The sequence below is a fragment of the Theropithecus gelada genome, chromosome 3 (assembly GCF_003255815.1).
Source record: "Theropithecus gelada isolate Dixy chromosome 3, Tgel_1.0, whole genome shotgun sequence".
NCBI lineage: Eukaryota > Metazoa > Chordata > Mammalia > Primates > Cercopithecidae > Theropithecus > Theropithecus gelada.
Genome location: NC_037670.1, coordinates 72,689,341 through 72,702,486, shown reverse-complemented (window position 1 = coordinate 72,702,486; position 13,146 = coordinate 72,689,341). Strand labels below are relative to the sequence as shown.

At 39.7% G+C, this 13,146-nt stretch overlaps 1 protein-coding gene across 1 annotated transcript in view; it reads left to right on the top strand.

The window, feature by feature from the left end:
• Nucleotides 1-13,146, top strand: part of SUGCT (succinyl-CoA:glutarate-CoA transferase) — a 736,947-nt gene that overhangs the window by 185,270 nt on the left and 538,531 nt on the right. The window contains 1 exon segment of the mRNA XM_025381064.1: nt 6,655-6,750. Coding sequence (XP_025236849.1) covers nt 6,655-6,750 — 96 coding nt within the window.

Here is a 13,146-nt window from a genome sequence, read left to right as displayed (position 1 = left end):
TCCTGAGTAGCTGGGACTACAGGTGCCCGCCACCTCGCCCGGCTCATTTTTTGTATTTTTAGTAGAGACAGGGTTTCACCGTGGTCTCGATCTCCTGACCTTGTGATTAGCCTGCCTCGGCCTCCCAAAGTGCTGGGATTACAGGCGTGAGCCATTAAGACCTCATAACTCCAGTCTAATTATGAGTAAAACATCACAAAAATCCCAGTCGAGGAAAATTCTACAAAATACCTGATCAGTTTCATCAAAACTTTCAGTGCGTAAAAAGTAAGGAATGTATGAGGAACTGTCAGAGCGATGAGAAGCCAGGATGACTAAATACGGACATAGAATGACTAAATACAATATGGTATCCTGGGTAGGATCTTGGAATAGGAAAAGTATATGAAGTGAAAAGTTAGGAAATCCGAGTGTATGGGTTTTAGTTAATAATAAGTGTCAATATTGGCTCTGTAATTGTTAAGAAGGCACTCCACTAATGTAGGATGGTAATAACAGGGATACTGGATATGGAATAGATGGGAATTCTCTGTACTATCTTGGTTTTTCTATAAACTGAACACTGTTCTGAACTAAAAAGTTTGTTTCAGATAAAATTCAAATAAAATGTTATGAATATTTTTTCACATGATGCTATATTGTTTTGTTGTGTCATTTAAGTGCCTATTCATCTTCTATTGTTATATACAGATGTCATAGCTTATTTAAAACACCCATTCTTGGGCATTTAAATTGGTTCTAGTAGTTTGTACCTACATCTTTGATCATCCCTTTGGTGATAGAGGAAGGACTGTTTTTGCATGGAAACTTTATCTTCTCTTGTTTGGGATTATTTCCGATTTCTTCTCTTATTTTATCTCTGTTTCCCCCTGGGTTAGAACTTTAAATACTTTCTATATGCTAATGAGTCCTGCCTAATTGATTATATCACAGGCATCTCAAGTTCAACACATTCAGAGATGGGCTTTTATTTTCTTTCCCCTTCAATTACTTCTCTCTCTGATTTCCCTTTTTCTGTTAATGCTGTCATAGTTACCCAGATATTCAGCAGGACTGTGGGAGTTAAGTTTGGTTTCTCCTCTCTGTCACCATTCTATCTGCATCCTCTGCCCATACAGTCTTTCACATGCTCTGCCTGTTCTGCTCTTAAAATGTATCTTAAACCCAGGATTTCCCATGTCCACTGCTACCAACCTTCTCTGAGCTATCTATCATCAAATTATGCCTGGACCTTTATAATATCCCTAACAATCCCCTTTCTGTCTTGCCTCTTTTTAGTTCACTCTTTGAATATAATTACAAATGTGGGGGGATCCCTATGGGTTTTAAATAGAAGAATGACGATACAATTTGTGATTGTTCTGAAATGATCATTCTGCAAGATGTGCAAAGAATGGTTCCTTGCCATTACTACAATGACTGACCTCTGTCTCCCTTTCTCTTTCATTTCATTTCAGTCTCTTTCTCACCATGGTTTAGTTATGTTGGTCTTCTTTCAGTTTTGTTCTTTCAACCCCTTTCCTGCCTTTGAGCTTTCACACATGTTACTCTTTGTTTTCCAGTTTTGTCTTCCATCCTCTTTCCCCATGGCAGGTCCTATAATTCTTTGTTTAGTTATTTTCTCCACTATTTCAAAGAAGGCAAAACTATATCTTTTTCATTTCCTTATGTATACTCAGTACCTAGCATAAAGCCTTACACATAGTAGCACTCAGGAGTTGCTGAATAATTAAACAAGTAGCAATTACCATTTTCATTCATTTGTTAAAAATAGTGTTCAGGATCTGTGTTAAGTGCTATGGAAACATACAAAGGGTTTAAAATAAATAAGTCTTACCTTGAAAGAGCTCCTAATTTAAAAGGAGGGATAGGAGAATATATAAATAATATTGTAGCATGGAGGAAGGCAGTGTTGTTGGAGTAAAGTTCTGTAACCAGCTGTATGTCCTCACATAAGTGTTTTTTTTTTTTTTTTTTTTTTTTTTTGAGACAGAGTTTTGGTCTTGTTGCCCAGGCTGGAGTGCAATAGCATGATCCATCTCGGCTCACTGCAACCTCCGCCTCCTGGGTTCAAGTGATTCTCCTGCCTTAGCCTCCCGAGTAGCTGGGATTACAGGCATGCCCCACCACGCCCGGCTAATTTTTTATATTTTTAGTAGAGACGGAGTTTCTCCATGTTGGTTAGGTTGGTCTCAAACTCCCGACCTCAGGTGATCCACCTGCCTCGGCCTCCCAAAGTGTTGGGATTACAGGCATGAGCCACCGTACCTGGCCAAGTTATTTTTCTTCTATGTTCCTTTATGTGTCCGTTTGGATATTAAGGAGTTTGACTAGACTCTTGTAAGGCTTTGCTTCTCAACTCTGGTGTGCCATTAATACTACACTGGTGAAATTATTTTTTTCCAGGTTTCCATTCCTGAAAAACCTGATTCATTTGTTATGGGGTGGGTTCTAGGAATCCCATAGGTGATTGGGATGCGTGGGTAGGTTAAGGAAGTAGTGACCTAACTCCTTCCAGTTTTGACATCTTGTATTCTAGTTGTAGTACAAGGAAGACTGTGAAAGTGCAGCAGAAATCAGATAAACTAAGTGTTGTATTCATTCAGGGACAGGGAATATAATCTCTTGCTTGCTGGCTGGGATTGGGGCTTAATGGAAAAGATGATGTTGAAATGGACTTTGAGGAATAGGTGGAAATGTGGGCAGGTGAATGATTGCATGGTTGGTGTTGAGTTCAACTTAGCTGTAGGCCAGAAGACACACAAGGGAAGCGGGGGGAAATGACCTGTTTTGATGCAATGGACCATGGTTCTAGTCTTGTTTTTCTCATTTTACCTGTCACACTTGGTTGTCCTTTTGAATTTGAAAGATTGTATTATTGCAGCTTGATCCTCATTCGGTGGAAGTGGAGCATGTGGTGACAGACACCATGGGACTGCTTTGGGAAATATTTGGGCATATTCTTCCTCAAGCCTTTTGGGGCTGTGCTCTTTGAGATCCATTTTGACCCCCCGATTGGTTTTCTGGTTAGAAACAAAGAATATCAGGACCCACTCTGTTATCTAAAATAATAGTTTGCTGTCAGAATGATTATTATTAAACCAAAGTTGGCTTTTTTGTTTAGATGAAACCATAAAAAGGCAACATTCTGAGTAAATTACATAGCGTCCACTTGATGAAATAATAAGCCTAAGTTTAGGGAATGAAAGTAATGATCTAATGCAGTATTTAGAATGGGTATACAGTATATAGTTATTAACCAAAAAGTCACATCCTGCATTCTTTTAATTTGTGCAAAATTTGTCATTAATTGCCCAGGAAACCTCTGATTTTTTTTCATACATAATCACATCATAGCTATTGACTTTCTCTCCCTTCTCCTGCCTTAAAATACATCCCTGTAAATAGTAGATTACTTTCAGATTGGTAATACCGCCTTTAAACATTGAGTTGCTAAGTTTAGCCATGTTGCTCTCTTTCTTAAAATATAGAATTCTTTTTTCCCCAACTTTGCCTTTGAGTTGTTACTGACAAATCACATTTTGTTTTTTTTGTTTGTTTGTTTGTTTTTTGAGACTCTGTTGCTGAGGCTGGAGTGCAGTGGTGTGATCACCGCTCACTGCAGCCTTGACCTCCCCAGGCTCAGGTGATCCTCCCACCTTTTTTTTGTTTGTTTGTTTTGTATTTTTAGTAGAGACAGGATTTTGCTATGTTGCCCAGGCAGGTCTCAAACTCCTGGGCTCAAGCGATCCACCTGCCTCAGCCTCCCAAAGTGCTGGGATTACAGGCATGAGCCACCACGCCTGGCCCACAGTTTGTTTTTTCATGGCAATTGGCTTAAAATTTTATTTAATCCTTCTGCCCAACGTGAGCTGCTAATTCTGAAATGCTTTTTGTTTTCATTAACTACCACTGTATGGAGGAGGCAATGTATATAGTATTCTACTTGCAAACAGTTTGAGAGATGGGTTTTGATTCTTCATTCAAACTCATTCTAAATGGGGCAGGGTCAGAAACACAGAAGTCAAAAATTGAAAAGAAAGAATAAGATAGTGGGTAAGGAATGGGGCAGCCAAGCTGATATCCAGCTAGGAATCCGGTCCTTCCCTATCCCTGGCAACTATTTTAGATCAATTTAGGATTTATAAGTTGGCCTGTGATCATCCAGCCACCTCACCACCTCGTGCAGCCCTTGATGATGTTGATCTATTGACTTTGAAATTAGAGAAATAGAAATAACAAGCCTTTTGTGATTGACTACTTGCACAGAATAACCTTTACTAATTTAAATTCTTGGCCTTTGGTAGCAACAGAGCCCCTTAGAGAGTGACATTCACCATGATTTATTTGAATGAAAAAATAAATAAAAAGAATAATAACATAGCTAGATCTGAAAAGAGACCTCAAAATTCAGAAAATGTCTCCAATTTCAGGAAGGGGTGTCATGGGAAAATAACTGCTATTGCATCCCTTGTGTCTTTTTTTTAAGACAGAGTTTTGCTCTTGTTGCCCAGGCTGGAGTGCAATGGTGTGATCTCAGCTCACTGCAACCTCTGCCTCCTGGGTTCAAGCAATTCTCCTGTCTCAGCCTCCCAAGCAGCTGGGATTACAGGCATGTGCCACCATGCCTGGCTAATTTTGTATTTTTAGTAGAGATGGAGTTTCTCCATGTTGGTCAGGCTGGTCTCAAACTCCCAATCTCAGGTGATCCACCTGCCTCGGCCTCCCAAAGTGCTGGGATTACAGGTGTGAGCCACTGCTCCCGGCCCCTCATGTCTTTTTATCTGCCAGATTGTTAAGAGGAATAATAGAGCCTGAAGTGTACACCAAATTTGCCTTGTAAGCACATTGAAGATTACTTACTATTTTGCAAATTGTGTTTTGTGTTCATGCTGCTTGGGTGGTGGTGCAGGACTGCTTCTGTTTCATCCAGAGCACTTGAAATATTATCTGCTTACATATTTATATATTAGGATTTCATGTATTATTTAGTTGAATACAATAGTTCTGCTTTTAAAAAAATTTGAAAACTTTTGGTTTAGCTGAAATGCCCAAGACTTTATAGAGAATGTATCAGAAGATCAAAGAAGTAAATTATATACCCACAGTCATGGAACTATTTAGAGGTCGACAGAGAGAAACCATCCAGGTTTCAACTGTCCATGTCTGGACTTCCTATCCAGGGCATTTTTGCTACAAAATGTTGATTTGATTTTCCATTTTGAAAGACACAGAAGTGATCTGTGAAATGGTGATTAGCACTAGGTGGCCCCAGGCAGCCCTGGAATGCTCCATGGTTCAAATGCCCAAGACCAGATGGAAGTCCAGAAGTGGATGACTCAAAGTTTATTAGTTTTGCCACCTGGGCTGTACAGCCAAACCAGCTGCCACAAGGCAGTTCGAATTTTGACAGAGCAGTAAATGAACATAAAAGTGAGTTTAAGTCCCAAGAATAAAGTAAAGGAGAATGGCTGCAGCAGTAAGGAGATTCATCCAGGCTGAGTCGTATTGGTATTTCTTGTAGGAAGCACAGCTGCTGTGCAAGGTAGGGGGCAAGAAAAGGCCTGAAAAATCATGCCTTGAGTTGTTCCAGGAGCCAATCTCAATTTGGGGTATGTTTTACTGACTGGCTTGCTAGGTTTTCCAGTTGCATCTGACGATCTAGAAAGGGAAAAGCAAGCTGATGCATCATGATGATGTTGTGTGGCCAGAACCACTTTTTATTCTTTTCTGGAATCCATGGAAAATTGTTTGATCACCTCCTTTCCATAGTTCTGTGGTGGTGGAGCCATACGTATTCATTGGAACATAAGATCCTTGTGGCAGATCACCAGGAATCAATTCATTATCCTCATATTATCGTCATATTGAGTTGAACTATTGTAGATATGTCAAGATCTGTCCATGAAATACTACAGTAGTCAGAAATTGACTGTAAGATTTTTGATGACCCCTTTAATCTGCAGTTCTCAAAAACTGAATTGAGTATGACAATGAGCATGCGGGACTAGGAACAGATTGGGAGAGATATAGTCATGTTTCTTTAAATGAGGATGATCCACTAATTAATTTAAAAAGTCAAATAATCTTGAGCTTTTGTGTCAGAATGCTTTGGGCAGAAAGTAACAGAAAACCTGGCTAAACTGACTTAAATATAATGGAGGTTTATTATTACTGCTTTTTTAGGTCATCAGAAATGTAGAGGAATGTGGCTCCTGGCTTTGGTTCATCTACTCAGTGATGACACAGGTTCTTTTTGTGTTATCTTGGTGCAAAATAAAAGGAGACACATGCAGAGGGGAAAAAAAATGTACGAGTTGCTGATGTATATTGCTGTGGGTTTGGTGATAAAGGCTGGACCACGGTTTCATCTGCTTGGTCAGCCTCTGCTTTTAGATAATCTTTTTAGGGGTTGAACGTTTATGTATTTGTATTTCTCAGTTGACTATTATTTAGTCTCATGCAATAATGTAATACCATTTTTCATTTGTGTGATAACAGTACAAATGCCTGTATATTTTCTAAGTTGATGGACAGTTTTTTTTTTCTTCTACAATGAGATGAAGTGAAATTACTTTCATAATACTACATTCTCTTTATGAGTATAGATAAACTAGCTGTTCTATTTTATTTATTTACTTTTTTTCCTGGTAGGTGGCGTGTTTGTCCCACATAGCTGCAAATTATCTTATTGTTCGAAAGGAAGCAAAACGTTGGGGTACAGCTCATGGCAGTATTGTCCCTTACCAGGTAAGACTACAGCAGTCTAGGGTTGGGCTATTGTAATTTGCAGTTTTATATGATGTGTTTTTGGAAAATGATTTCTTTCTATACACAAATCCTTAAGGTTTTTTTTTTTTTGTAATGTATCTGTGTCTGGCTATAACAAGGTTCTGTAGTTCACATTAAGTTCTGTTGTGCATATTTCTTCATCAAAAAGAGATTAGTAACAGGACCCCTAAACAGATCAAAGGAACTCATTGAAAATAAGTGACTTTTGGGCTCAGATGATGGTTTTCTTTTTTTTTTTTCCCCACCTAAAAGAGGCACTGACTGTAGCCATTTTATAAAGCATGATTTGTTAACCATGTCAGTTATAAAACAAATGTTACCTACCCCATCTGACAATAATATTCTCTCAGGATTGAAGTAAAATGAAAATTTGCTGTGATGGTTCTTCATTTTTGGAACAAAGCAGATGGCTCAGGAGCTGCTGTTCTTTATTAAGTGTCTAAACTTGTCCTTAGGAATTCTTGACTTTGGCTAGTGTAAATGAATATGTGAAGTAACTGTGGTCTTTCAAAAATAAAATTTAAAACAAAACCTAGCTCTTCTTCCAATCCCTAACCTTTGCTTGGTCCAGTTGCACCGTATGTTGTTCTATTTATTAATGTATCTGCATATCTTCTGTACTCTATTGCAAGTTCTTAAGAGTAGAGGTGACTTTTTCTTCATTGTATGTCTTCTCACAATCAATGGAAGCACATGTTGGGTACTGTATACATATCTGTGGAGTGAATGAGTGAATTTTACTGGAGTCATTTCAATGCTAGTGCTCTTGGGAGAAAACAAAAACGTCAGCATTTTTCATTTGCCAGGAAATTAATCAACCCTGCTAATCATCCTTTTAGCTTTAAGACATTATTTACTTAGGCAAAACTAGTTTCCTTTCAATTTTTTAAAATCAGAATTTGAGGAAAGCAGTGACCCAATATGAACCTAGGATTATTTCCTCTCTGTTTATATTCATGGCCCCTTACTTGAGGCGTTACTATGATTTCACTGTAGAATTGCTTTTCAACACATTGAGTTGATGTTTAGGTGTAATTACAATTGTGGAGGTGTTTTCTCCACTTCTTCCCCTTTGTCTCCACCATTGGTTTTATGACCACCATTAATGACATTTTGCTTCCCCACTTCCTAGCCCTTTGTGACTGACCCTATACTTCTAACCAGACTTGCTTCATTTCACAGAAGTTATTACATTTTTGAATTGGTTAGAGATCACCAGATTTAGTCTTCGTGTTTTTCAGATAAGAAATCTGATACCTAGATTGGGCAGATGGACTCCAACTGTGGTCCCCTGCCTCCTTGTTGAATATTCTTTCAGATACTGCTACCTTTGACAAGAAAAGGTGATTTCAATCCCCTTCATCAACTCTACCCCTATCAAGGGTCTCCATCAAACTTGCTTCTAGGTCAAGGGTCTGATCAGCTAAATTTATACTCATGATTGATAATGGAGGTCTTTCTCAAGGGTATTTTAACAGAGAACAATGTTGGAATCTATGTGAAATCATCTCAAATAATGGAAATCTGGCCTTCAGTCATTTATTTATTTATTTATTTAGAGATGGAATCTTTCTCTGTTGCCTAGGTGGGAGTGCAGTGGCACAATCTCAGCTCACTGCAACCTCCACCTCCCAGGTTCAAGTGATTCTTCTCTCTCAGCCTCCTGAGTAACTGAGACTACCAGCGTGTGCCACCACGCCTGGCTAATTTTTGTATTTTTAGTAGAGACAGGATTTCACCATGTTGGCTAGGCTGGCCTCGAACTCCTGACCTCAAGTGATCCACTTGCCTTGTCCTCTCAAAGTTCTGGGATTACAGGCATGAGCCACCATGCCTGGCCTGGCCTTCAGCCTGTGATGTATGTGAAGAAAGCATTCCTGAGTTGAAAGGTTCTCTAGTGTAATTCCAAATCCTATCACATAGGTAGGTGTTCACTACATTCAAGCATAAAGTTTATAGTTTATTTTTTGCTCATTTAAAAGATAGAGTGTCATTTTAAAAAGCTTTATATAGACCTCAGCTGTCCCTTCTGGGCATGTGCACCTAGAGTTCTGGCACCCTGGGTATGCCCTCAATTATTTCACTATGTGGTGAAAAGAAATTCAGAATCTTGGCTTTTATTTTGGAAAGTAAAAGACACAGGATTTTTTTTTTCTCTCTCTCTGTGTGTGTCTGTGTCTGTGTTTGTCTGTTCTTCAATGATAGAAATGTACTTTTCCTGTTGAATTGTGCCATTTACATAAAATGGATAGTATGCTTATTTGATTTTAGTTGATTGCAGCTTTATTATCTGTAAGAAATAAGAAATCTACCAAGGTATTTCCTCAAGAGCCCAGAATTAATTTGTTTCCTCTTCCCAAAAACTAGTTCAGCACTGTGATTAAGGAATAAATGCAAATTTAGCTGAAATGAAACTAGCGTACCAAGATGAGTCCTAGATATGCTTAGAGACCCCGGTCTGTTTTCAATTTTAAAAATAGATTGGGGGAATATTTTTGTGGGTGAATGCCAGGATAATTATAATTCAGTTTTCTGTAATAATTACAGCTTTGCATCTAAGTTGAGTTGTGTGACTTTTGGGTTGCCTCTCTATAATGGAAAACTCTGATGGTCACAGGAGTTACTTAAGGTGCCTAGCTCACTCTCTTCCATTCTTGTTGAACCCTATCTGAAAGATTATATACCTCCAATGCATGGAATGTAAATTTCAGAAAAGTAGTGATCCTTGTTTGTGTGTTATTTTATAAGCATGCAGTTCTTAACTTCTCAGATTGATTATCCACTCACGCCCTTTTCTTCCCTATTCTTTGGCTGCCAGCTTTTTTAAGATTAAGTAAGTTATACAAACATAGACAGAGCTGAGATAATCATTTTGCTACTTGTTGAACATATTGGTGGATGCTTTTCTGATAATTCAGTTATTTGTTTATTTAAGAGACTAGTTCTCACTTTGTCGTCCAGGCTGGAGTGCAGTGGTGTGATCATAGCTTACTGCAGCTTTAACCCGCTGGGCTCAGGTGTTCCTAGTAGCTGGGATCCTGAGTAGCAGAGACTACAGACATGAACCTCAGTGTCTGGCAGGTTTCAGATTTTTAAAAAGAAGTTTTAGATTTCACTGCTTCTTTTGTTCCCATTTCTAGTGGACCCTGCCACAGAGAAGCACTTAGCTTAAGGGATTAATAGTTACATAATATTTGTTAATTATTTATTTATTTTTTTGAGGTAGAGTCTTGTTCTGTCACCCAGGCTGGAGTGCAGTGGCGTGATCTTGGCTTACTGCAACCTCTGCCTCCCAGGTTCAAGCCATTCTCCTGCCTCAGTCTCCTGAGTAGCTGGGATTATAGGCATAAGCCAACAGGCACGGCTAGTTTTTGTATTTTTAGTAGAGATGGGGTTTCTCCATGTTGGCCAGGATAGTCTCCAATGCCTGACCTCAAGTGATACGGCTGCCTCGGCCTCCCAAAGTGCTGGGGTTACAGGTATGAGCCTGTAATATTTTTAATGCATAGGTATGTTTCCCAGTCCTTAAACAATTATACTTAAAGACAGTAGGCTTCTAGAGATGGGAGAGGAGGGTGCAGAGAAAGCAGATAGCTGGTCTTCAAAAAGAATATATTTTATTATGTAACATAGTTGTCAGTTGGGCCACTGTCCTTTAGATACATGCCTAACACAGTAATTCTCTTAATTTCATCGCCTGCATCTATCTAAAACTCTTGCCCAAATTTCTTCAACCTTCTAGGAAACTTCATTTGCATGTCCTCCTTTGCTTGTGACCCACACTGACCTCTACCTGTCTCCAATATCATAGAAGATCCATTCATGAATACACTCACAAGGACGGGCAATACTGAATATAGTGGAAAAAAAAAATGGAGTTTTTATTTACTTCTTTTAAAATTAGATTTTAGAGCATACAAGTGCAAGTTTGTTACATGGAAATATTATATAGTGGTGAAGCCTGGGCTTTTAGTGCAGTCATCACCTAAATAGTGTATATCATATCTAATAACTACTTTCTCCTCTCTTACTCCCCTCCCACCTCCCACGTTTTCGAGTCTCCAGTGTCTATTATTCCACTCTCTATGTCCATGGGTACATGTTATTTAGCTGCCACTTATAAGTGAGAACATGTGGTATTTCACTTGCTGTTTCTTTTTTCTTTTTTTTTTTTTTTTTGAGGTGGAGTCTCACTCTGTCGCCCAGGCTGGAGTGCAGTGGTGCGATCTCGGCTCACTGCAGCCTCTGCCTCCCTGGTTCAAGTGATTCCCCACCTCGGCCTCCTGAGTAGCTGGAATTACAGGCAAACACCACCATGCCTGGCTAATTTTTTTGTATTTTTAGTAGAGACAGGGTTTCGCCATGTTGACCAGGCTGGTCTCGGACTCCTAACCTCAAGTGATCCACCCACTTTGGCCTCCCAAAGTGCTGGGATTATGGGCATGAGCCATCGTGCCCAGCCATTATTTTTTGACAGAGTCTTGCTCTATTGCCCAGGCTGGAGTGCAGTGGTGCTATCTCAGCTCACTGCAACCTCTGCCTACTGAGTTCAAGTGATTGTCCTGCCTCAGCCTCCTGAGTAGCTGGGACTATAGACCTGTGCCACCATGCCCGGATAATTTTTGTATTTTTAGTAGAGATGCGGTTTTGCCATGTTAGCCAGGCTGGTGTCAAATGCCTGACCTCAGGTGATCCATCCACCTCAGCCTCCCAAAGTGCTGGGATTCCAGGTGAGAGCCACCACGCCCAGCCTGACTTGTTGTTTCTGAGTTATTTCACGTAAGATCGTGGCCTCCAATTCCATCCATGTAGCTGCAGACAATATGATTTTACTCTTGTTTTATGTCTGAGTAGTATTCCATGGTATAGATATACCACATTTTCTTTATCCAGTCCATTGTTGACAGGCATTTAGGTTTATTCCATCATTTTGTTATTGTGAGTAGTGCTGTGATAAACATATGAATGCAAGTATCTTTTTGATATCATGATTTTTTTTTCCCTTTGGGCAGGTATCCAGTAGTGGGATTGCTGGATTGAATGGTTGTTCTATTTTTTAGTTCTTTGAGAAATCTCTATACTGTTTTCCATAGAAGTCGTACTAATTTACATTCACACCAGCAGGGTATAAGCACTCTCTTTTCTCCATGTCCTCACCATCTGTTCTTACATTTTAAGAGCAGTATTTTTTTATAGATGAAATGTACCCAGTCTTACAACAGGAGACCTCACCTTTCTAACCACATCCTTTGATTGTTACCAGGGAGTTTCACTGTCCTGAATAGCATAAGAATCTCCCCATCTTCTCTCTCTCTCTCTCTCTCTCTCTCTCCCCCTTCTCCTTTCTGCCTTCAGAGGTCCCTTGTCTCTCTCTTCTTCTTTTCAAGAGCAATGAATTTCTCTAGTCTTCTATGAGTTTTTATGCTCTCTAGTGCAGGCACAGTCTTTGTGCCCACAGAGCTTTGGGTAGCTACCACTATACTAAGTGCTTAATTATTTAGTTTTGATATACAGTGAATCCCTTCCCAAGGGGCAAGCTGATGTGAGGATCTAATAGAAGCCACCAGACTGTGTTTCTGACGAGAAACACAGTCCGCCAGCTCATTCCTTCTGCAGCAGGAATTGAAGGAGCTCACAGTTTATTCTGCTCCTGGTAAAACCACAGCTCCTTCAGCTATAGTGTTGCCCTCATGACAGGGTGAATTGCCTGAGAGGCCAGTCTTGAGAATAAGACTATAACCTTTCCTTAAAAAGACTACCAGAGCCAGTCGTGGTGGCTCACACCTGTAATCCCAGCACTACTTATGCATGAGGATTATTTGAACTCAGGAGTTTGAGACCAGTCTGGGCAACGTAGTGAGACCCTGTCTTTCAAATTAAAAAGAAGAAGAAACCAGGTGTGATGGCACAAGTCTGTGGTTCCAGCTACTGTGGAGGCTGAGGTGGGAGGATTGCTTGAGCCTCCCACCTGACTTGGGAGGTTGAGGCTACAGTGAGCTGTGATTGCACCACTGTACTATAGTCTGAATGACAGAGCGAGACCCTGTCTCAAATAAAATAAAATAAAATAAAATAAAATAAAATAAAATAAATAAAATAGAGTACTACCAGAATGAGTCCCATCACTCCTTATACCCATTTGCCTCAATTATGACCAGGACTCCAAGCCTTTTGGCCATCTGTTATCACCTGGACAATTTTCCCATATGGCTCTGTTAATCTCTCTTCTTTTGACCCAGTCATTTCTCCTGTCATCAGTCTTGGTGTCTGTAAAATCCATATAGAGGACCCTTGCAACAGTCCACCCTCTCCTTTCTTTAACCTCTCCTCTCTTGTAATGATCCTTTTCTGTTC